We start from the raw sequence: 25,387 nt of genomic DNA, 5'->3' as shown, positions 1-25,387 counted from the left end.
TATAAGCAGTGACCATTATTCATATCGCTTTATTTTTTTTATTTAAACTTTTTATTACACACATATACACTGTAAAAAAAATATGTAAAATTACATTAAAAATATGTAAAATTACATAAATAATAAATGTAAAATTACATGATAAATAATGAAAAGATAAACATTTCTATTATTTTTTGTGTAATTTTACACTTATTAATGATGTAATTTGACATATTTTTGTGTAATATATTACATATTTTTTTACAGTGTATATAGTTGTCTTAATACTTAATAAAATTCAAAAAAATATCTGATTTTTTTTGATGAAATTATATTGAATAAAATATGAAATTTATATAAGATGTTCTTTTAAAGCTTTGACGTGACCTCTGATGTCTAATGCTGACTAGATGTCGCGCATAAAATGACAAACACGCGTATATGTACACACACATATATATCTGCATGACCGTTTAAGACGCTTATGTAATTCTCACGCATTGAACTCTCACTGAACGATACAAAGACCATCAGGACAGCTACGTCTGTAGAAAGGGAAATCGTCGCTCGGGCGATTAGAACTAAATTTATCTGAAGTCGGAAGCGCACGCACGAGCTCTCGGAGACCCGGTGTGTTTGTACAAAGCATACACTGGTCGAAGAATCGTGCAAGATTGCGAATATTGTACGTATACACACACAGACACATGTAGGCGTGCTTGTATGGACAAACAGAGCTTTGCCTTTCTTCGCTGTATGAACGATAACGTGAGAGTAGAGACTTGCGCTCGATAATTCAACCATTGGCTGTTTATATTGATTATATATATATAATAAATATATATATATATATATATATATATATATACCTACAAGTCGGATCAATGATCGATTAATATGCGAAAGTCCACGCTTTCTTTTTCTTATTAATAATTAAAGTTTCAAATTATATATGTATTGTATATATAATTTGTAAAATTTGTATATATTTTTTTATTTTTATTTTTTTTATTAAAGAATAAGGCTTGCGTTTTTAATGCTACCGGTTGAAATGTGTGGAGAAAAATATGCAAATTTATTTAAGTATATCAACTCTGCGTACCATATGCCCTCACGCGTCAATTGCATTATAAATATTAATTAAACGCACGGTATATCGACGATATATAATTGCATAAACTGATGGCAGAAGCGGAGTTAACAGCCACGCACAAGCGGATCTAATGAAACTTCATTTCCTGCATCACAAATCTCTAAATATAAATGTCTCTTGATAACTCATAATGCGAGAATCCATTATGAATATGTATATTATCTAATAAACATTAATAATAAATTATAGCACATATGACGCGCGTAATTACAGTTAAACGCTTTCTATTTTATTCTAACATCGAATTTGATTGAAAATTAGATCACGCGGAAGTAGAATTTTGGACGATTGTACAATATATATGCTATACATATATCGACGTTTTACAATTTTTAAGCATTTTACTCGATAACTCTCAATAATGATCTCGATAAATTTTGATGAAATACTTTGCGAAATACTTTCTGCAACGGATGTGGAACGAATATCTGTAATGTTATTAATACGTTCTATTTTCATGGTAATTAGCTGATTTAATTGTTCATTTTTATTGATCTATTTGCGCAATGGCGGACATGATTACGTTTTTTATTGCATACGTCATTCCTTCCTTTTTTTTACAATGAATATAATGATAATGAGTTTTTTGATAATGAATATAATGTTGCAATCTGCAACTGAACTTTGACGCGCAGAGCATAAATATGAAAAATAGAAAGATGTTCGTTCGAAGTAAATTCTTATTAAAAATCTAGATAGATAAGTGTTCTTATATATTCATTTTTAAGTGATATAGATTCAACATAACAATGTCATCAATACACTTTCTTCAAAATATTTTTTATACATAGTTGCATTTTGTTTAAGCATGTCTTATGATTAGAAAATACTCTTTTTCAGCTGCATTTGAATAATAATAAATAATTAAGAAAATTATATATATATGCATAATATTAAATGTGTGTATATTGAATTTAACAAGAAGCTTGTATATAATATTAACTAAAAATACATTTTAATAATAATGTATTTCTTAATTAATTTATTTTATCTAAAAAATTTCAAGTAAATAAATTTGGATTATCCAAAAACTTTAAATATTTCAAATTAGTATGATTCTTAACATATCTATATTAATAAAAAATATTTGTAATTAGTATTCTTTCTGATTGATGACAAACAATTTTATAACGTAAATACTCTCTGCAAAAATAAACAATTTCTTGATTAATTATTATAGACACTTAATTACTCTGCATCATGTTTTCCTGCAATTTTGAATAAATAACTTACATAATGTATAGGGTGTTTCTAAAATTATGTCAGAGATTTTAAGAGCGTATTCTAGGGGTCAAAATAAGAGAAATAGTTCCTATAAACATAGATCCAAAAATGCTATTCCTCTGAGTTATAGTTTTTTAAAGTTGGGGAAAAATCGAAAAGTTTATTAGTAGAGTAGCTCTCGGAGATTTTTTTCACAGATCGTTGAAAAAGTCTTTCTCGATCTGAAAGTTTCCGAAAGTTACAATACATTTTTCACCCGTTTTCACAATTTCTTCGTATCTTTAAAGGAGCTATAACTCGAAGAGAAAACATTCTTAGACCCATGTTTATAAGAACATTGTTTCTTATTTTAGCTCCTAGAATACACCTTTAAAATCTTTGACGTAGTTTTAGAAACACCCTGTATACATAAAGCGTTATCACAAGCGTGATATGTGCATAAATCAATTTCTTTCAATTTCCAAGCACATATACAACTGTTTTAATTACACACATTAGAAATCAGAAGCTTATGCTTTGAATACATGAAAGTTTAAGTATCGATCTATTTCAATCTAATCCAGCATTTACGATTATATCATTTTTCTTTATTTAGTTTTTTTTTTATATCTTTTTAAAATTATTTTTTAATTTTTTTTGGCAGCTTAAATATTATCATACCCGCATAGATAGGAAGAACAAAGTACAATATTTCTTGCCAACGTAGTTCGAAGGACGGAAGTAACTTAGAGATAATTAGAGATAAGATAAACATCCATTAAACAGCACGTACCTAATCTTTGTGTTTTGCTTTATTGTTAATTATTTTCTCGTATTCCGCTGACGTAATACGCGTGTTGCGAAAATTTATGCAAAGTTAAGCGAAAAAGAAGTCGGTCAATCTGACATCATGAAGCAAGTACAAGGCATAATCAGAATAAGTCTGTTTCTCCTTCTAAATTTTTGAAAAAAATTGACAAAGAAATTGTGTGATATCTGATGAATTTTAACAATCTCGTTTCTTATACATTCGATCTCACAATGGATTTAATCAAAATCTAAATACAAAATTTTTTCTCCAGATAATTACACTCTCGCGCATGTCTTATTGTATTAAATACTAACTTGCATGCATGTGAAAAAGAACGTAGTCGCAATTATATTTTTTTGCATGTATGTACGCGTGCCAAATAAATGCAAAGGTTACGTCATTTAAGCAATTATAAAAAAATCTAGGCAAATGCGATATTAAGCAGCTAACACTACAATTAATAAAAAATATAATAAAATTAAACAAATCATATATAGTAGGCCAACTGAACGAGCAAATAAATAAGGTGTAAAAATTTTTATTAATAGTTAAATAATTAAATTAACATTCCGTTACAGAATCGATATAAATTGTAAACGTTTCGACTGCACTACAGTCTTTATCAATACATAAAAGTTAAATATTAAAATACAAAGTTAAATGTTAAAAATACAAAGTTAGTTAAATATTAAAATATAAAATTGAAACGATTCTTCGCTGTTGACCAATAGATATGCAAGGCGATTGGTCTGAGATGCCAAGTTATTCTCAGACCAATCGCCTTGCATATCTATTGGTCAACAGCGAAGAATCGTTTCAATTTTATATTTTAATATTTAACTAACTTTGTATTTTTAACATTTAACTTTGTATTTTAATATTTAACTTTTATGTATTGATAAAGACTGTAGTGCAGTCGAAACGTTTACAATTTATATCGATTCTGTAACGGAATGTTAATTTAATTATTTAACTATTAATAAAAATTTTTACACCTTATTTATTTGCTCGTTCAGTTGGCCTACTATATATGATTTGTTTAATTTTGTTAAATTATACGAGCCTTTTATTAATTAATTTTAAAAAATATAATTATATTAATAGATTTTAGATATTTATTCATTTCAGCTTAGCGCCAAGAAAAAGACTTGATTTACATATAATTATATTAATTACATTATCATATTTATATTATACTTTGTGAAGCAAATTTCTTTCTATATTTTAAAATCGTGTTTTTTTTAACGATGTAATAATTTCTTTAATTCCGGTGTTCGTATAGAATTGATAGAAAAAAATCGGAATTTAGTTCAGTTGTAGTCAACTTGTCGATCTCCTTTCACGATTCATCAGGCGTTCAATAGTGCGTTCTTGTAATATTAACCGGACGTCCTTCAGTAACACGTGCTGTTATCCTTCATAAAAATTGTTTTAATTATTTGTGTATATGTCACAAACACCAATTATTTCTTCCGCATATATTATTTTAAAACAGATAAAATGAAGAAAATGCATTTCATTAAATGTATAACTTTTAAAATAGGATTAAAAATGTTATGAAATGAAATTCATTAGTTGTATGTATAAATAGATGAAATGTATAAATAAATAAAAATCCTATTGCGCATATATGTATAGGATGAGTCATCTAACTCGACAACTTTAAATATAAATAGTACACTGAGAACAAAATAATATTCAATCAAAAAAAATTTTTTTAAATTTAACTAAATGCGGCGGTCGCGGGCTATCAAACAAATATTTGTCAATATGAAAAAATATTATGTTCCAAATTAAGCGCCTTAGTTAACAATACTGCAGTGTATTTGATTTAAACATTTAAATATTTCAATTTAAAAAATTTTATTGACTAAACGCGTTTAGTCATATTAACATTATTTTTTTCTCAATGTACAATATTTGCTATGTAAAAAAATTGTTCTCAAATAAAAGTTGCGTGATATCAAGAATGGCAAATATATACAGTAATCATTTTGTTAGCTTCTTTTATCGAGAAATATAAAGGTTATCTTGAAATTTTTTAATGAAACCATTCTATTTTTTTATGTAGATTGATTCTTCAGAATATTCGGCTTAAAAAGCTATACAAGTAGGATGTCCAATAACTAAATAGTTTACGAGATATACTTTAATTTGACATAATATTATTTTCCATAAACTATAAAATATCTATCTCGTAAAATATTTATTGTTCAATGATCTTACCTATACTTTTATATACAAAATAGTTAACAGGAATCAATTAATATTATTTTTAATAAAATACGTAATTTGCAACTAGCATCTACATAACAAAAAAATGACTATTGTATAATATGTTATCCTTGATACACTATGTGATCCTTGAAATAACTTTTGTTTGAACAATGTTTACATAGCAAGTGTTATATGATTTATTATAAGCTTGTCAAGTTAGATGACTCACCTTATATTATGTAATCAATATAATCTAATAACGTTGGAAAAGTCTTGGTAAAAATTATAAGCAATTTTTCCCATAAATAAATATTACATAAATGAATAAATATAACCTTTAAATAGTACATAGTTGTTAATTATAATCGTTTTTTACTGCATCCTGTGGACAGAGTTGCGTAAGAAGTTTTTATTGGCATCAATTATATTAGAGTGTATTACATCAAAAATTACCATAAAAATAAACTTGTAATATGTAATATAATATGAGTAAAATATAAGATTGAAAAAATAATGTTTACAAGTTTGAGAGAAAAAACTCATGTAGTACTCATTAAATTGATACATTTGATTAAAGTAGTATAGAATTTATAAATTAAAATTTATCTTGTTTGTAAATATATATAATCAAAGTATTATAATATTCGATAATGAATCTGTTGATTTATTATTGTACGAAAAATACGATTATCTTATTGGACATAGTTCAATAGATAAATATATCACATCTGATTTATTGTCAGATAATATAAAAATTTTGTTTACGCACTAAAAAATTAATAGGACCAAGAAATGCACAAGCGCATCTGAGTTGCCTCACTCGGCTTTCTTTTGCAATTAATTATTGCTAATTTTATAACTCTCTTGTAATATACATGTACTTATATATTTGTATATATATATATATTTAAAAAGTTTTACGTTTGCGTTCTTCTTTATGCAAATTATTTTTCAACGGTAGATTTTTTAAATCAATTTAAAATGTCTCTTAAGAAAAATATAAATTCAAAGGAAATTATTTAATTATAATAATTTTCTGATTTTAAAAAATAATTTATAAAACGCGACTGCTTTAGCCAATTCAAGCAATTCAAAATAACTGATAAATAATAATTATACAATACAAAATATATACGAACACGAGAAGACAAAAAATAGAATTTTTTATGAGAGAGATTAGTGTAACGAAAAAATAAAATAATATATTGTTTTAATAATCTTTAATGTAATATTTCCTCTGTCTGGATCATTGATTATGTCATATTTGAGTCATCTAGATTCAGAGCATTGTGATTCGCGAGTAGGAAAATATTGTATAAGAAGTGGCGGAAGGTTAAAGATCAGAATGACGCGAATTTCATATCCGTTTATATAGGAAGGGATGTGTCGGTAGTCGGCATTTGCATCGAATTCACTTTACAAAGTAGACGCCATCTACTCGCCAGCAACTGCCAGACAGTCAATTAATTTGATCGCATCGTTCATCAGTTGGACAATACTAATCGAATTCGACGGAACCGATTGAATGGACTCAAACAACATCAAGATGATAATAGAAAAAATAGCAGTTACAACAGGTACGAAATTTATTGTCATGTCACAATCATAATTTGCATAAAAAAATAGAGAATTTTTAAAAATTTTTAAATTTGTATTTGTCTCTTATATTTGCGTGCATTTATCACCAGTTTTATATCAACATTTAAATTTTATGATTATAAAATGCCAAGAATATATATATATATATATATATATATATATATATATATATATATATACACTAGGGTGTGTGAAAACAATTTTTTGTTTAATTTTTGCCCGCATTCTAACTAAAAAGTTAGCTAGTCAGGAGATAATAATTACCCTAACGTGCCAACTCTAATTGATTTTATTTAATGGTTCCACATTCGCCTTGACATTTCCTCATTTGAATAACACGCGGTTTTTTCTCAATAAATTCAACTCATCTTTATCAAAATCAATTAAAGCAATTCAAAATTCGGTCTCAATAGTTATTATAGATCGTGTTGATAACTGCAAAGTGAACTAAAGACGCAGTGGAAAAATTAATAAAAAATCATTAAAAAATTAAAAAGGGCAGTTTTTGCATATTTTCAATTTTTATCTATTTTTTAACATAAGTAATATAATTATTATTTGAACGATTATTTTTCATCTCTTTCAGTTTGGGAAAAGAGCAAAAAAATGTTTTTTAAAAATATAAATTAAAAGTTTTATTTAATAATTATAATTATTAAATAAAACTTTTAATTTGTAAAAAAATTTTATTATATTTATATTTTTAAAAAACATTTTTTTGCTCTTTGTTCAAACTAAAAGATGATTATTTATGTTAAAAAATAGATAAAATTAGAAAATATCTTTTTAATTGAAATGCAGGCAAAAATTAAACAAAAAAATTTTTTGGCACCCTGTATAACATACACACATGCCTATATATTTATCAGCACAACAACACAGAATCATTACTGTTATGAAAATGTTTCGCATAGAGCGTTTTTATAACAATTCTACGTTATTATCTGATCAAAGTCCATCCATTCTTTTTTAAATAATTAATATTTGCAATAAATAAAAATTTGGTCAACTTTATATTCGCATAATATATTACTTTTCTTCTAGTATTTATTATAAATGACGATCGATAAGTGTATACAGGGTGTCCGGTAACTAACGGACCAACGATTACAAATGGATTCTTTGGTCAATTTGGGAACAATTTTTCCTCATCAAAAATGTCGAAAAAGGTCATCATTTTTTATAACTTTCCAATATTTGTCATTATGTATCTTTATAACTAAGCCTCAGATAAAAATTTTATTATAGTAAACTCTACCTGAAATCAACTGAAGAATGTAATTATGTTAGACTTTTAACTCCAAAACGTTTAGTTTTCAAAAAACCCATTTTTTTCAATCGCTTATAACTCGAAAATTATTGACTTCTCAACATTTTTGCTAAGAAAAAATCGTCTCCAAATTGGCCAGAGAATCCGTCCATAATCATTGGTCCGTTAGTTACCGGACACCCTGTATATAGAGTATACATACAGTCTGAACATTAACAGTGCAATATTGATTGTAAGAATTTTCTAAAAATATTACATCGAAAAAAAGTGTGAATCTTCAAGAAAATGTCATTGAAGTATATTTTATTTTCGACATTTTCGTTATCTGTGAAAAAAACAGCATACGAAACGAGCATTTTGCATACCTCATCTTTATGTTATTTCTCGACATCGCGCTGACGTGATTACAAATTGAATATTTATGTATGATACGTACGAATTCATATCCGACACTCATCGTTTCAGCAATGTGTCGATTAATCGGCCACATTTGTCGCCACATTCAAACCGTGTAGAATTCTATGACACCGTACTGTTTATCATCACATAATATATGAAACAATAAAATTACGTCACACACATATATATATCACGTATATTAATCGCATGCGACGATGTAAGTTGTAACGCGCCTGTATGTTGAAAAATCGGCAATCGACACGACGACTGCCTCACTATTACTTTCTTGACCCTGAACATCACGACGTATAAGAGCGGTCGAGCGCGAAACCGGTCTTATTTTCGGTTGTTTTTCGGTGCCGAACAGGCCGTTTGATTTTTCTGCATCATCCTCTGGTAGTTTTACGCGTTAGCAGCTGATAGAAATCGTATCGATACGCCCAGGCGCATCATGTCAGAAAGTGAGTACGAAGTACATAATTTTCTTAAGCGAAAGTGCATCTGTGATCACACACATAATAACCATCGAAACTTTTCCTCGCCCGAAAATACCAACCGTGTTTTATAAATGTTTTTTAAAGAAAGAATTGTCACAATTGTCAAAAGGCGCTTGAATCTTTTTTTATATTAGATACACGTTTTATGAGCTAATGAATTTAATGAAGCGCTGCAGCTAATGTATCTCCAAATAGAGCGAATCGTATGTATATGTCTCGAATCGATATATCTCGATTATTAAAATCGATACATTTGATTTATAAAATGAAATTTAAAAGAACCTTGAATCTGAACATTAAAAGCACTTATGATATCACGTCAACTTTCTAACTTTTAAACGCGAGTGTCAGTGCACGTATAAAACTGGTAAACGGCTGAATGCCATTCACATTTTCGTGTCTTTTGTAGACGCACGTTTTAACGTGAATTGTTTGCAAAGTATTTTTCTTCTTTCAATTTTTGACGTGTAAGTCAGTTTTTTTCGCTGTTGCGGGAATCATGTGTTCAGAACTGCATCTATTAAAATGTAAGTACAGCTTCAGTGCTTTTGTCATCGTTCAAGAATTTTAAATTTATTTGTCAATTGTGTTTCTTGCATTTGTAACGATATTAATCTGTGTGTAAAAGAAATTGCCAAAGAATTAAACAGACTTCGAAAAATGAACAAATTTTTGAAATTATACTCTCCCGAGTTTTCCCGAGTTTTAATGCGTTTTACTTTCTGTAGTTTGGAAATTCGTTATTTCGTCATGTGCTACGTGTTAAACTTAGCATGTTTATTATCCCATAGATGTTACATAACAAAAATTTGCTAGCGGTGCACTTTCGCGATCTTAAAATTTTACTCGCGTCATAACGTTATACTTGATCGATTACACAACAAGTTATTTAGGACTGTGCATCTTACATAACTGTTGACCTTAAAAAAATTATATATTTATATATTGTTTTCTTTAGCAAAAACAATTAAGCAATTCAAAAAAATTATTTGTGCATCTGTATACAAAATATTACCAGGCTATAGTCGATGTATATATATATATATATAAAGGCGCATTATACCTTTTTTATTCACATATCATTTGGTATGCATATAATATTGTTTTTTAATGTAATTTAATCAGAAATAGCTTCTTATATTAATGTATATTATATTAATGTATATTGTATTAATGTATATAAAAATGTTTAATAAGCTTATAATAAGCTAATAATAAACTAGTATTTAATTTTAATTTGACGATGATAAAAGAAAAAATTGTATACAAGCTTAAATATTTCAGAAACTAAATGTTAAAGTTAACAATTATGAAAATATTGTATGCTCGTCTAATGTTTACGAAATATTTCGAAAGGAAATTTTTGTAGAAATCTTTTCAAATTTCTCTTTCTTCGTAGAGATTATATTTATTATTTATTACACTCGATATATAATCTTATGCTGCAAGCAAGTTAGTTGAGTAGACTCAAAACAAGTCTTGATTCCATGAAGCAATTTCTCCGTGGCCGTGACACAGATAGAACACATAAAAAGCCACTCTTTGCCATACCGTTTCAATGGAAGTCTGCCTTGGAAATTAGAAGTCTCAGTGAACAAATTTTTATATTTCATGTTAATTGATTTTGATATGAGATCTGCGAGTCTCTCCGCGTCATTAGATCTCATATCGCATTATTATTTCTTTTTCAATCTCAAAAGCTTTTGATCACGATTTGGAATTGATCCATTTTTCTATGAAAAATTATGCCTTATCAACGATTTCTGAGAAGCGAAAAATTGTTATTAAAGAGAAATAAAAAACAAAAAATAATTAAATATTACATTTTATATCATCGATTCTTCTATCGTTTGTATTTTATGTTATAGTAAGACGTGACAGTTTCATTTATATTTTACGTAAACGCTTATGACACGGATAAAGTAAATGTCTTAATTTCTCACGTATGTAGAACATTACGTGGTCTGATTAAGATTAATGACGACAATAAATTATTATTTCATCTCGAATTACAAAGTGACGTATATATATAAAGAATTCAAAATAAAAGACTAAAAAATCCGCATTTTGCAAAGTCTTAAAGTATCTACGTTTTTCTTCGAACTTTATTACGATGAACTTGGTCCATTTAGAATTTCCATTGCGAAAACTTTACGTCATTGTATCATCCGACACGATTTGTCTTTTGTCGACTTTGATTGACTGAATTCTCACTTTTATATTTATTAGTACGAGAGCAACTTTCAAGGAATGATAAAGTATCTACGTTTTTCTTTGAACTTTATTACGATGAACTTGGTCCATTTAGAATTTCCACTGCGAAAACTTTACGTCATTGTATCATCCGACACGATTTGACTTTTGTCGACTTCGATTGACTGAATTCTCACTTTTATATTTATTAGTAGGAGAGCAACTTTCAAGGAATGATAGTTCTAAGAATCTCGCGTACGTCTTGATCCGGAAAAAAATAATCAACATTACGTTCTTCAACAGAATAGAGAGGTTTTACAACGTGCGCGAAGGAATATTTGACGTTCCATTTATGGCACACCTTTATTTTGCGGAAAACACTCGTTTCTATACTGTACAATTTCACGATATATTAAACATTAAACGTAAGAGAATCAACTGGTCAGACGATTCTTGTTTGCGAAGTCGTAAATGTTAAACGATAAATCTTTCAAAACGCAACTTCCTATACCCGGTCTACCTCGTCTTCCTCATCTCGTGGAGATATTGGATATGTACAAGGACATTCTTTTTCTCTTTCTCTCTCTCACTCACTCACTTTGAAATTAAATATCGTTTTCTTTAGCGAAGATGTGTTGTCGAGTAATATTTGATTTTATTATCACATGACGCCTTATTCACAGAAACTGAAGAATGTAATTACGAAGTCTTGAAAAACAATTTTTACATATTACGTTAATTATACTATTTAATTATATAATATGTATATAATTACACATAAAATACGCGACGGCTGGTCTAAACAAAATTGTTATAAAGTTAAAAAAGTATAATACTATTAAATTATTTTACCAGATATAAGAGCTATTACGTGTTTATTATATATATATACACAGTATAATATAATTTTTAAAAAATTCCATTTTACACGTAGGATGCAATTTTTTAATAATATTGTCGAAATCATTCTCGTTCTGTCCTTTATTGGAAGTTACATAGCGACATTGAAATATTATATAGCACGAAAAATGCTAATTTTTTCGCGGAATATATTCACTGATTTAAATTGCAATTCACGAGGTTGTTCTGGTCGACTGCCAGCTGTTTACAAAGCCGATGTCTCGATATCGATTCGAAAGTGAAATAAAGTTAAGTAGGTACATTCGTGACTGCCAAAGCGTGGAAAACAGTGAAAGGGAGCATCTATAGGCCTCTTCATCTGCATCGTCTAAAAGTAACGAGATCACTCGAAATGTATTTATCGAATCCTTTTTTACTTTGAAAACTTTAATATATTTTAATGAATATTGTTGTTAATCTTACATATAATTGCGGTTCTCAAAGTAGATCCCAAAATTAACTGTAAGAGATAAAACTTTTATTATTTTTTCATGTCCATGAATAAATCCTTTATATTAAAAATTCTTTCTTTTCCTATAATATATAATGCAAAACAATATTAAAAATTAATCTCAACTTTATTTATTAAGAAGAAATTGTTTCAGTTTTTCTATCAATAAATATCTCGGGCGCGGAATCGATACATTATTAAAGTAGAAGCGCTTTATAAACGACTTCGCGAAAGAGAATTCTAAACTTGAAATACAGTTTATGTCGTGACATACCTCGTCTGCACAAACAGGTCAGCCAAGTATTATATTTTATATTTTTAGACACAAATGATATTTAATATCTTTTTTCTTTTGTTGTCATACCAATATTCCTCGGCATAGAACGTAATGAAAATAATTGAACGCGCATGAACAATCTTTGAAAAAAATGTGCAATTAAAATAATTGGGAAGGAACTAAAAAAAAATCGTATTTTTCATGTCTGCATATATAAGGTAAATTATAGAAAAAAACCTGTATGTTGTAAATAACGCGCAAATTATTTCCAGACGATTTTTTCATCGATTAACTCCGTTTACGTAATTCAATATATCGCATGCGGAGGAACGAAACACATTTTTTCTGTCAACGGGTGTAATTATTATTTTTGGCACGTATAATTGTTATGCGCGATGCATCATTACGTTTTACGATGAGATTCGCGTCGGTATTTTTCTTTCCATCGATTCGCGACGTAAGGATGTATTGTAATATGCAGACCCACGTAGAAATTGCGACGCAATCGCACTCGATCAAGATTCTAGACTAATCCACGCAATCTACACGTTGTGGAAAATGAAGGAAAAAGGATATGTGGAATAATTTTTTCTCCTATTATAATTGACGCTTGAAGTCCCAGGGACACGTACAATGCGGAAAAACTTGCAAATTCAGTCACGAGTCAACTGCAATTTGCATCGCTTGCACTCTGTCCTAGATTGCGCATACATATTTGTCGATTTGCAGACGCATCTAGAATAAAACTCGTCGTTGCTCGTTTAAAACAGGCTCATTTGGAGCGCGATAAGGCGCAGCTGATGGAAACTGCCCAACAATGGCACTAATGATATCAGTTCATTAGGCATACAGTATACATTTGTGTGTGTGTGTGTGTGTACGCTTGTGTATATATATATATATATATATATATATATATATATATATATATATTGATAACAATTTACAAGTTTGTCGAGACACTCGGCTTGAATTTCGTGAAAGTAAAATGAGTTTAACGTCGAAAATAGCAAGTAATTAACATTATATACGCTTCTTACATAACGGCTTTCGACTGCACTTTAAAGAACAAAAAAAAAAAGAGAGATCGAGAAGTTGCATTAACTGTCTCGCGATCTATTAGAAGTAACGTTACTTGTCTTTTAATTGTACAATCAAGGTTGCTCACAAGACTCATTACTTATTTCAAATTATACTGATTTCGATTTCGCATCACGCATATCGCAGTAATAATGATGATATTATTATTTCACGATAGTATCTAAAAATTATCATGTGTTATATCGGCAAATAATTACATAACTTCCTTGACATAATTGTCGTATCTTCTTATCAATTTGTTAAAGTGGTAATTGAAACTCGTCTAATCAAAAATGTAGGTCGAGGATATTTTTTAATTATACTGTGCGATACACTGATAAAATAAATTTGCTTAAAAAAAGTTTTATTGTCGATTTTTATTCAGTTTGATAAATATCGAATATAATTGTATCCAAAAAAGCGATATAAATAAATAAAATGTATAAATATAACAAATATTTTGTATACGTAACTTCTAAGATTTTGATCGATTGATTGAGCTTTTCTTTTATCTTAGCAGTCTCATTTTAATGGAATTTATGATACTCAGACTCAGAGATAATTATGAAATAAATTCCAAGAAGAACAAAGGTAAAAAATGTTAAAATATAAAAAATGTATGTTCAATTTGTTAATAAATAATTCTCTTGATAAATGATGATAATGATGATAATAATAAGAAATCAAGAATACAAAAATAATTACATCGCGATATTCAATGAAAATTTAATGGTAATTCTATCATAACGCGACCCATACAGCACCGATAGATTGCAAAAACATTACAACAATCTTTCACCGCAATATTGCAATATTGCAAATTCACTGCAAAATGTTGCTACATCATTGCTGTTGAATTGCAGCAATGTTAAAATGTCCGCTTTTTGGAAGATTGCAACAAAATATTACAACAACATTGCAATGTTATGAATTTGCAATAATGCATTGTTATTGCAACCATAAACTAATGTTGCATATACAGGTATATAAATGTAAATAAATCATTAATGAAAATGCGTTGTAATTAATTTATATATATTACAATATATAAATTATAGAATTTGGATTACATGCAATATTTCCGAAATATTAATGTCATGTTGCTACAAGTGTGCTGGAATTTTGTGCACCTATATCTCTGCAATGTCTTTATAATGTTGCATTGCAACTTGCAACATTGCAACGTTGCTGCAATATAATTGCAATAATCTGTGCTGTATGGGGATTCGATGGGAATTCAATAATAATTCTGTAATTATATTTTATAATTATCTTGGAATGTTTACAAATCAGGAAGCTGAGTCACGTTTTTAATGATTATTTTAACGTGACACGTCGGCGATAATTTCTGTTCTGCATCCTGTCCGAAATCACAGCCGACTGCATTACTCGTTATATCCGCGATATGTGTTACATAATTAATGATCATACGCAAAAGCAAACTCATCTCCTTGACCAGCGTGCGCAGGGTAACAGTATTACTTCACGTTTTACATAGGTTGATCGCGTTCGCATATGTATTAAAGATATTATCGTAAATTATTCATGTGCGTTATTGTGTTATAGAATGTTCTTTAAATCTTCTTGTATTTTATTTATATATTATAAAGAATGATGGCTTCAGAAAACAGGTATGAGATCGGTGAGAATATGTATTTTAAACATTTATAATTATTTACGTTTGTTACGTAGGCTGCGTCCGCTTTGACGCTTTCAGCACTATAAGCATCTTTTGTGTTCGTTGCGCATCGAATTTCAAACAAAGAGAGAAGATGTTTATAGTTCTGAAAGCGTCCAAGACGAATGCAGCCTTAATCTTTAAGAAGATAAAGTATGAAAACGTTAAACGGTTAAGTATATTCTGCATTATGACATTTTAATATTATATCAATTCAATCTTATTAATTAATTAAAATGCGTAATACTATATAAAAAAGAGAAAGAGAGAGAGAGAGAGAGAGAGAGAAAATAAATAAAACATGTGATCTAAACAAGATTAGAACAAGTTTCTTATCTTTTACGTAACTTGAAAACTACTTTCGTTAAATATATCACTTCTATTTGCATTTCTGTTCAAATAAATCGTTTCTATGCATAAGAAAGAAAAGCAATTTATTTTTTGTAGAAATTTATAATAGATTTACAAAAACAGAATATTATCATAAAAGTCTCAAAACGAAAAGAAGTCATTCAAGAGGACCAACTGTTTAAAAATGTGCAAAATATATGCATATGTAAATTTTTTATATAATTGTTACGAAAAATAAATTTCATTTTTTTATCTCCTTTTCGCAAAAACGTGAACAAATTATATCTTCTTAACAGCACAGAATATTTTATCTTCTGTGGATGTTCTCTGAATGTCCTTTGAATATCTTTCGGACATGTGCCGTTAGGACCATAAATTTTATTAATTTTATAATTTACAATTATAATTTTCACAATTTAATTTTCATAGATTTAACCGATTAATAAATCAATAGAAATAATGTAAAAAATTTCTCTTGCATTATTAGTAGCATTGAAATTAGCACATCATTAGTTAACTAAATTTACAAACATTTATCATATTACTGTTAAAAAATGATTGTGTAAAAAATCGAAGAAATATTGGCTGAAAATAGATTACCTTTTTTCAGATTGTTTTTTATCGGATTTAAAGGAAATCCCATGCATGAAAATCGGCAACCGAATATTTGAGATCGAATTAAATCCTCCTCCTTCAGAATTGCAGGAAGTAGCCAAAAAGGAGCTCAGAGAAAATCCCGAACTTCAAAAAGAGTCAGTAGCACGCTTAAGAGAATTATTAAAAGGTGGCATATTAAATAATATATATATAATTATATATAGCATATATGTTTAACATAAGAAAAAATGTCTGATATATGTTTCGGAATTTTTTGAAATCTTGTTGCACGTTCTTACCATTGTTTAAAGTATTTGTAATGATTTAACAGCCGAGATCGATCTCAAAAGCCCGTTCCACAACGATGCCTGGCTGATCAGGTTTTTGAGGCCATGCAAGTATTATCCCGAGTCGTCGCTCCAGCTTATCAAGCAATATTACAACTTCAAGGCACGGCATTCAGTCTTTGATAATCTCAAGCCGAGCAGAGAAAAGAATATATTTGATCAGAATATCTTGACGGTGCTGCCCATTCGCGACCAATATGGTCGACGCATGCTAGTAGTTGAAATCGGCAAGAAGTGGAAGCACAATAAGTGCAGTCTGGACGAGATCTTCAAGGGATGCGTGCTGTATCTGGAGGCTGCCATGCTGGAACCGAGCACGCAGATCGCCGGTGCGGTTGTCATCTTCGACATGGACGGTCTCACCCTTCAGCAAGCCTGGCAATTCACCCCGCCGTTCGCCAAGAGACTAGTCGATCTGCTTCAGGAGGCGATGCCACTGAGGATCAAAAATCTGCACATCGTGAACCAACCATACGTATTCAACATGGTGTTTGCTCTGTTCAAGCCATTCCTGAAAGAGAAATTTAAGAGTAGGGTAAGTCTCTTGTGTGTGTCATAAACAGCTGAAATTTAAATCTTTTTCTTCTTTTCCTTCTTCCAGATCATTTTCCACGGCAGCGACCGAAAATCATTGCATGGATACATATCGCCGAAGTGTCTGCCGGCGAATTATGGCGGTACCCTGGACGTACCTTTGATAGATGGACCCACGTGGTACAAAATGCTGATCCAGTGCGAAAAGGAATACGAAGGTAAGTGTAAAAAAAAATTGCACCACATAATTCTGCTGTGATATTGTATCATATAATTCTGTTATATTATATACTATCTGTTGCAAGTATAATATAACAGAATTGAGGGAAAATATCAAATTCTATTTGATGTTAATATAAAGGAATTTAATTGTTTAATATTATAACTCGATAGAATTTGACTATAATAATCTTTCTTTTGTTGCAGCCATCAACGAGTATGGTTATAAAAAGAAATAACTCGTTAAATTTATCACAATTAAAAATAAGTATTTAGATTCAAATTATTGGAAAATAATTAAAGAAGCAATATTTCGTGATGTGAGATGTCATATTAGGAATTACGACGATCATTATAGATCATTTTTCTTTACTCGTCGAAACCGACGAGTTAAGCCTTGCTCACTTTGTAATTTTATTTGTAACATGTTGTTATATATACGTAAGTCTTTTTCTACTTCTTCCTTTGACTAGACAGTATTGTAAAACAGATTACCAATTTATAAGATTAAGCCAAAAGTTGCGAGAAATGACGTAATGCATCGCATTATATATTTCTTGTACTTTCTTTACAATTTTGATACTACAAGACTCACAATCTGTTAATAGATATCTGTGATCTCATCTGAGATACATAATATAATTATCTGATGTGTGTGATTAGATTATTATACATTCCATATATTTTGTATACAGTAAACACCAATGATTTTAAAATAATTATTTAATTTATAGGGATAGAATAATCTTTTAACTTAGAAGTTCCACATTTTTAAATACTTTTTGCATACAAGATGTTGAGAAATGTGATGTTTTTGTGATTTAGCACAAGAGATACAACTTTGCTATTTATTTAAAGCCATATACAAATTAATTAATATACTTAAATTATGAATTTGGTACATAATAATTTTTCAACATAGAAATAAATTTTTAAAAAATTGTTATTTTGACTTAATCTATGTATATATATTCTGTGTAAGATGATCTATGTAATAGTTATGCACATGTAAATATTTTAAATACATATATTATTAATTAATTTAAAATATAGAGCAATATGCTGGCGGTATTAATAAAAAGTATTAAAACTGCATTCTTATAAAAATTTATATGATATATTATGATAGAAATATAATCCTTATTCACGTAAATTTTATATTTATTTAATATTATTAGATAATATTTCATTCACATATATATGTAAATAAAATCTTTGGAAAGATAAAATTTGTAATTATACAAATAATAATTCTAAAAACATTATAATTTTGTAAGTCGTAATACTTTTTATTGATGCCATTAATATACATATATCAATATATAATTTATTATAATCTTTGAAAATAAAATCTGATTTTAATGAATCTTCTTTGATAGCGCTTAGCGTCATTTTCGTGTAATTTCATGTTAGTAATTTGTTATTGCAGCTTCAAGCGTATAATTGCTAATCCATTATAATTCTGATGATGATGATTGGTGATGATAATGCAACAAACTGATTCAAATAGCGGTTATTTTACGTTATTATCGGTTTTGTATCCGCAACGTTGATCAACTGAAACAAAACACTGACTTTTTAAATAACATAATATATAAATAAAATTGATTTAAATTATAATCGTGATTCAATTCGATGCATTTTGTTTCTATTATCGAAATTTAAATAATAAATAAATCGTTAATTATGTAAAATAATTACTTTCAAAAATGGGATCACATATAGTTATACTTTGCCAAAGTTTCACACCGAATGGTCCATCGGGCATTTCTAATTCACCCCCGTGTCTTTTAAGTAGTGCTTTCTTATCTATAAAAGTACTTAAATTCTCCCAATTTGTACCGTGAAAATGAATTCGTTTGCGAATCTTCTCCTGCAAATAATAGCACATATTTTCATTTCCTTTTTCTCATAAATATTTTATAGATAAACATTTTTTTTAGATTATTGGAAATTTATTATCCCATACGAAACGTGTATAATGACAAATTATAGTCGGTTAAAACTGTGTACCTCTAGAAATGGTTTGAAAATTGCAAATGCCATGTTGAAGAAAAAGGACTGTTTTACAATATGAATATGTTTAAGGCGAAGGGGCAAACATTTTTGTATAAAATCGACCATCATTTTGGCGAAACTTGGACTTAGATATGTAACATGTGAGAGAGATAAACCCTCCACATCTAAGATGACTTGTCCACCTGCGATCTAGGAAACAGAATAAAATTCAGCAGTTAAATGGAAAAATAACAAATAAATAAAATAAGAAAAAAGAATTTTTCGAAACTATGACAAACCTGAGTCTTGGGTTCTCCCATTGCAATGTACAACATAATTATCAAGCCTTTAAAGAACGCATTAGGTGACACTTCCTTTGGATTCCATCGTTTGCCGCCCTCGATTACTACTATTCTAGATCCATCTTTAGCGCGAAATGGCAATGGATAAACTAAATTGGCGCACAATGCCGTTTTTTCTTTGCTAGGTAATAAATCGACATATATATGCGGATAGTTCTGGCGAAACCGAAAGTATCGTTTCATCTATCAAATAATACAAAAAAATTGAGTAATTTAATATTAAATAAAGAAGTAGTAGATTGAAACACTGCGATTATATATATATCTAATACAGTTTCTTTGGCTCACTTAGAGATGATGCTTCCTCAGCAAAAATGTCGATTAGGAAGCATTAGATATTACTTAGCATATTTTCTTCATTTCTAATATAAAATATAAAATTTTAAATTTGTTTTTAAACGAAACTGTTAATAATCAACAGTTATTAACGAGATTAATTAAAAATTATTTTCTCATCGATTTTCTTTTTTAAAATTTAATTTTTTAAAAGCTCCTTATTTCTATTCAATCATTAATTTCGCCAAAACTATAGCTAGTTCGACATTTTTTAAAGAAAAAATTAATATCAAATTAGCCAGAATTTGTAACAAAATTTTAAATAATATATATAATAATATTGCACATGTAATGTGATATTGATGAAAAATATTTATGATATTATTTTAAAGTGAAATTAATTAATGATGTTAGTAATAATTACATACAAGAAATGTTCTAACTTACAAGGGAAAAAGCACTTTTCGGATAATATTTGCATGGTCGCAAGAATATTTGAAGAAATTCTTCTTCAGTCGGTATATTTAGATAAGGTTCCCCTAACAAAATATAAACATAAGTTGATACAATTTCAATGTATTGTTGCTATCGCAATTAAATATTAAGCAAACTATATGGATTTGGGTGTACGGTTTTAATATATTAACAAAAAAGAATTTAAAAATCATATAGATATGCAAAGAGCATATAGATATTTTATATGATTTATGAGAAAAATGTTATGTGTGAGAACAATGCAAGAAAATCATCGATATCAGTTACCTAAATATAAAATTATTAATAATTTAAAAACAAAAATAATTTATATACAATAATAATACACAATTTCATCATACGAAATCTCTGATAATAGCGCAAAATACGAACTCTTGCTTCCATGAAATTTATTTCGTTATGCTATCATAATCATAAATTATTAGTCAATTATATTATGAATAATAGTTACATAAGATATCTAATAAGGTGATTAATATCGCTATTAAAAAACCATTAAACATAAATTTCCGTCTTTGTACTTAACATATTTTCGTTTATAGTAATCAATTGTATATTTCGACACAATTGCGCGCTCTCCTTTTTACGATGAAAGGCAAAGAAATGTTGGAAATTATCGCGATGCAAGAGCGAGCAGCTTTCATTTTCACTCGATTCACGCGAATCTAATTAAATTCATATGTTACATTGGGCACTTTTACCATTGTTAGATTGAGCGTTGCATTACATTAGTAGTTAACGTGCTTATAGCATGCAAAAGTTGATCTTCGTTCTAGAAACACTCTTTAATCTGACTCACTCTTTAATTATTTAAAACGTTTTTTCAGATAAAAAAATTAATCGATCGTTGTTCCACGATTTGAACGACTTTCTATGAAATATGAAACCGATTTATATATTTGAATTATATATTATAAATATAAATATATGAAATACAGGAACTCTGTGTGTGCTTTATTACAGATTATATAAAAGGGAAAGTTTTCTTGTTCCATTTGTCATCATTTCTTTTCGTGAATTATTTCTTTTATCCATTTTCTCTTTAAAATCTGTGCAACCGTGAAGCGCTAGTAGCATTATTTGTTATGTAATGTTTTTTATTGTGATAATGTTATATAATAAAGTATGTTAATTAAATAATTTAATAAGAAAAGATTTTGCGATAGAAATATATCAGTAGAAAGGAAAAAAATCTTGAATGCAACAACTTTTACAAAAAAAACTCTTTTCCTTTTAACGTGCTGAAACCGATTGGAGGACGATGACAACAACGATTGAGAGAAAGATGTAGAGAAAAATAAGCAATGCCAAGGACATTGAATAGATGAACAACTCTCTTCAATTTGTCCTCTACAGCAGGAACTACTTTAGTGAATCCCAACACAAACTATAATCATATTTCCCCTTCTCGTTCCTCGTTCGAGGCATCGATAAAGCAGAGAGATGTTTTTTTTTCATGCAATTGACTTTACTTTACCTGCAATCAGTTGCAGCAATTCCCTACAACTCTCGGCAACGATTTCCGGCGTCTCTCGCAACTCGTCCTTGGCTTTTTGAATGAAGAATTCGTCGATACTATCTAACTCAAGGTTAAGTTCGTGTCCACTAAACGAAATTTTGGGTCCATTTTCTAGCCAGTTTTGATAAAGCTCACTTCGCTCTTCCTTGGATGGATGTTTCAACTTATTTTGATCCTCGATAATCGCGGATGATGCTGTCGTATCCATCACAACGAATATCTGTTGGATACAATCGTAGTCCGAATTATCGTGCGGCAATAACACAAAAGACTTCATTGATGCATTCGACGCGACATACGTGTTGTCAATCGTACTTTTACATAGAAATAGGCGAATGACTCCAATAAATTCGTGATGAGGAACGAGAAATCGGTCTCGTATATTTGATTTTGTCGGTCGAGAATGTACATGTATGTACCTAGTAGAATTTCGTCACTTGATTATAGAAACGGATGCGTGTCTACATGTGCAATGTACGTGTAGGAAGAATTTGCGTTCAATGTGATTGCAAAGTCCAATACACAGTTAAATATATTATATGCGCATTTGTCGGCTTTGTCCTGAAACTGCTGTGAGAATCTCGTAACAAAGATAATGGTCAGAGAAGATTATACAGAAATTCACAAATCTTTTGTGTGCAAAACGATTGCCTTCTATTAATTCAGTAACAGCAATTTTTATTCGTGACTTCAAAGTAACATAAAAATTCATGTGGATTATTTTTATTACTGGAAAACACATTTGACGATTGAGTACATTTTTATACTTTTTCAATTTATCATTCAAAGTTTGATACTACTTTTTGAGAAACAATAAAGTTCTTGTATATATGTGTACGTATATACACACAATAACAGTTGCACATATTATTTTGCATACATTGATTATTCAATGTATGTATATTACATTTTTGTATATGACAATTTGTATTAATTTATTTTTTATATTACATTTTGTTTAATTGTTTCTTAATTCATATTTTTCTATTATACACATATCAAAGTGCCACAAATGAATCGCAAATAATTGGTTATCAGCATTTCAATTAGGTTTCATCTTTCTGCCTGACGCACTTCCGAACATATAAGATAAAACATTCACTTCTGACGACAGCCGTTGTACAGTGCAATGAGTATTAATATTAATATTCATTCATTTATTTACATTAACAATTTAATTTTGAGACAAAAATATCAATTGCTCATCTTATCTATTTCACCTTATTTTAGAAAATATTACCGATAAATAATTTTTCAGGCAAATCTCTATTTAGTATTAAATCTGATAAAAGTAAATTTGTAAAACATTTTAAAATATTTCTCAGATAGCCACAGTAATTATTATGACATCATTTTGATGTCAAAATGCATTATTTGCCATCAAAATAATGCCTTTTGGCATCAAAATAATGTCATAATAATTACTGTGGCTATCTGGGTTCTTAATTCGCATTATATTGTAAAATACTTGTCACTATGTATCAAGTTACTTACTTAGCACTTAAATATGCCTCGCACATCTCTTTTAATCGATTTTTTTGTATATGAATCGATACATTATTGACCTCTAACAAGATTTCTTATGAAATGATTATTTCAATTTTTATCATTATAAGTAAATGTATTGCATAGAAAAACAAAAAAGTCCGTATATTTCTTACTTACTATAAATTATAAATAAATTGTTTATCATGTGTTTTGCAGTTATTACACACCTATAATGATGTTTAAATGCATATAATAATGTTTAAATGTAATCATTAAAATTGAAAATGTGACGCAAAATGCTCTATAAGAAGAAAGAAACTGAAAAAGAACTATAAAGAGCTAAAGAGAATTAATTCCAAAACAAATTTTATGTTAAAATCTCAAATTACAAAGATTATTAAAAATTGATTGTAAAAACTGTTAATGAATTGTCTTTAATATTAGACAAATGCAGTAGAAATTTAATTTAAGATTTAATTAAATGTTATCTAAGATTGAAAATTGGAAATTTCTTACTCTTAAAAATGAATCATTAAATTTTTACAGAGATAATAAAATAGATTTATTAAAAATATATTTTCTTGAAGGTAAATCTTATGAAACATTCTATATCATTATGCAAAATAAATATGTATTTGCGGTGTGCGTCTATGCATACCTGCTTTAATGTAACTTATCTAATGTTTTACACGATCCATTGTTTTACTGAAGTACATACAAAAAATACATATAATGAAGATGTTTACGTAAGAAATGTCGTCAATGTTTCGTACAAAATGTAAAACATTCTTGAATATCTTTTTTCTGTGTAATATTAAATTACATACTAATTATTATATTAATGTATATATTAAAAATTCAATTATATTAAATAATGTAATTATTATGCATGTATTAAAAATTCTCCACAGTCTTTTGTACGGATTTATCTTGTACACTTAATAAGATGCAATGTACACACATATAAAAGTAAAAGAAAAGCATTTTCTTATTTATATATTTAAATTTGAAAAAATGAAAAAGAGAATCTAAAAACTGCAATTAAAGAAGAAAAATTTTTAATTGTATATGTTTGCGACGCATGTTTTTTACTCAACAGTTGCAACTGCAATAGTTTTCTACGCAACATGTGCAATCAGAAATATATTTTATGGAAATTTTAGAAAAATCAGTCATCATGTAATATATAAAAATTTATCAAAATTATACCCACGAATTATAATGCTCTTGCAGAGATCTCGCAGTTTCGGACCTTCACCACAAACTGGTTTTTTTACGTATCACTAAATCATGTGTCTGACATCACATTAAAATTTAGTTGCAGTTGATTGTGAAATCAAGGATTCATTCACTAATCCTTTTCTCAAAATATCTAAATAAAATGTAAAAAGCAAAAGAATAGATCACTTTTCTTTTTCTTCGGAAGGATTAACCGGATTAGTACTGTAGTGTTCGAATTGCTGATGAGAACTGTGTCCAGACAATCCAGTT

General features: G+C 28.6%; 2 protein-coding genes across 10 annotated transcripts in view; one reads left to right on the top strand and one right to left on the bottom strand.

Moving 5' to 3' along the window:
* Positions 1 to 20,296, top strand: part of LOC114928374 (alpha-tocopherol transfer protein-like) — a 26,380-nt gene extending 6,084 nt beyond the window's left edge. For 2 of the 4 annotated variants that reach the window (XM_029299518.2, XM_029299523.2), the window contains exons 2-5: positions 16,672 to 16,845; positions 16,990 to 17,540; positions 17,607 to 17,757; positions 17,966 to 20,296. In XM_029299518.2, coding sequence (XP_029155351.1) covers positions 16,672 to 16,845; positions 16,990 to 17,540; positions 17,607 to 17,757; positions 17,966 to 17,997 — 908 coding nt within the window. In that variant the 3' untranslated portion in view covers positions 17,998 to 20,296. Of the gene's footprint in view, positions 1 to 6,741; positions 6,944 to 8,501; positions 9,096 to 16,671; positions 16,846 to 16,989; positions 17,541 to 17,606; positions 17,758 to 17,965 lie in introns of those variants that run through there. The other 2 variants (XM_029299519.2, XM_029299521.2) reach the window with 2 other exon arrangements.
* On the bottom strand, positions 14,380 to 25,387 carry LOC114928372 (alpha-tocopherol transfer protein). 6 transcript variants are annotated; one of them, XM_029299508.2, is made up of 8 exons: positions 25,110 to 25,387; positions 22,724 to 22,978; positions 22,367 to 22,628; positions 20,842 to 20,933; positions 20,056 to 20,301; positions 19,772 to 19,966; positions 19,460 to 19,631; positions 14,380 to 19,315 (listed from the first exon to the last, which is right to left on the bottom strand). In XM_029299508.2, the coding sequence occupies exons 2-8, from the start codon at positions 22,817 to 22,819 to the stop codon at positions 19,272 to 19,274; spliced, it is 1,107 nt and encodes a 368-aa protein (XP_029155341.1). In that variant the 5' UTR covers positions 22,820 to 22,978; positions 25,110 to 25,387; the 3' UTR covers positions 14,380 to 19,271. The 6 variants fall into 6 exon arrangements, with proteins under 6 accessions (XP_029155341.1, XP_029155343.1, XP_029155346.1 ...); XM_029299510.2 differs by having other exon boundaries at positions 22,724 to 22,827; positions 25,304 to 25,345; XM_029299513.2 differs by lacking the exon at positions 22,724 to 22,978 and having other exon boundaries at positions 25,106 to 25,387.

This window comes from Nylanderia fulva, unplaced genomic scaffold (genome assembly GCF_048542155.1).
Source record: "Nylanderia fulva isolate GAGA-0341 unplaced genomic scaffold, ASM4854215v1 Scaffold1, whole genome shotgun sequence".
NCBI lineage: Eukaryota > Metazoa > Arthropoda > Insecta > Hymenoptera > Formicidae > Nylanderia > Nylanderia fulva.
Note: the sequence above shows the minus strand (reverse complement) of the source record. Positions and strands in the feature narration are given on the sequence as shown.

What these genes read in the sequence shown, in the direction of transcription:
- LOC114928372 (XM_029299508.2), bottom strand. Translation starts at nt 22,819, where the DNA reads ATGTACATTCTCGACCGACAAAATCAAATATACGAGACCGATTTCTCG. An exon ending in TGGGAGAACCCAAGACTCAG is followed by an intron (nt 19,967 to 20,055) that starts GTTTGTCATAGT and finishes TCTGTTTCCTAG; the next exon opens with ATCGCAGGTGGACAAGTCAT. An exon ending in TTTTCAAACCATTTCTAGAG is followed by an intron (nt 19,632 to 19,771) that starts GTACACAGTTTT and finishes TATTATTTGCAG; the next exon opens with GAGAAGATTCGCAAACGAAT.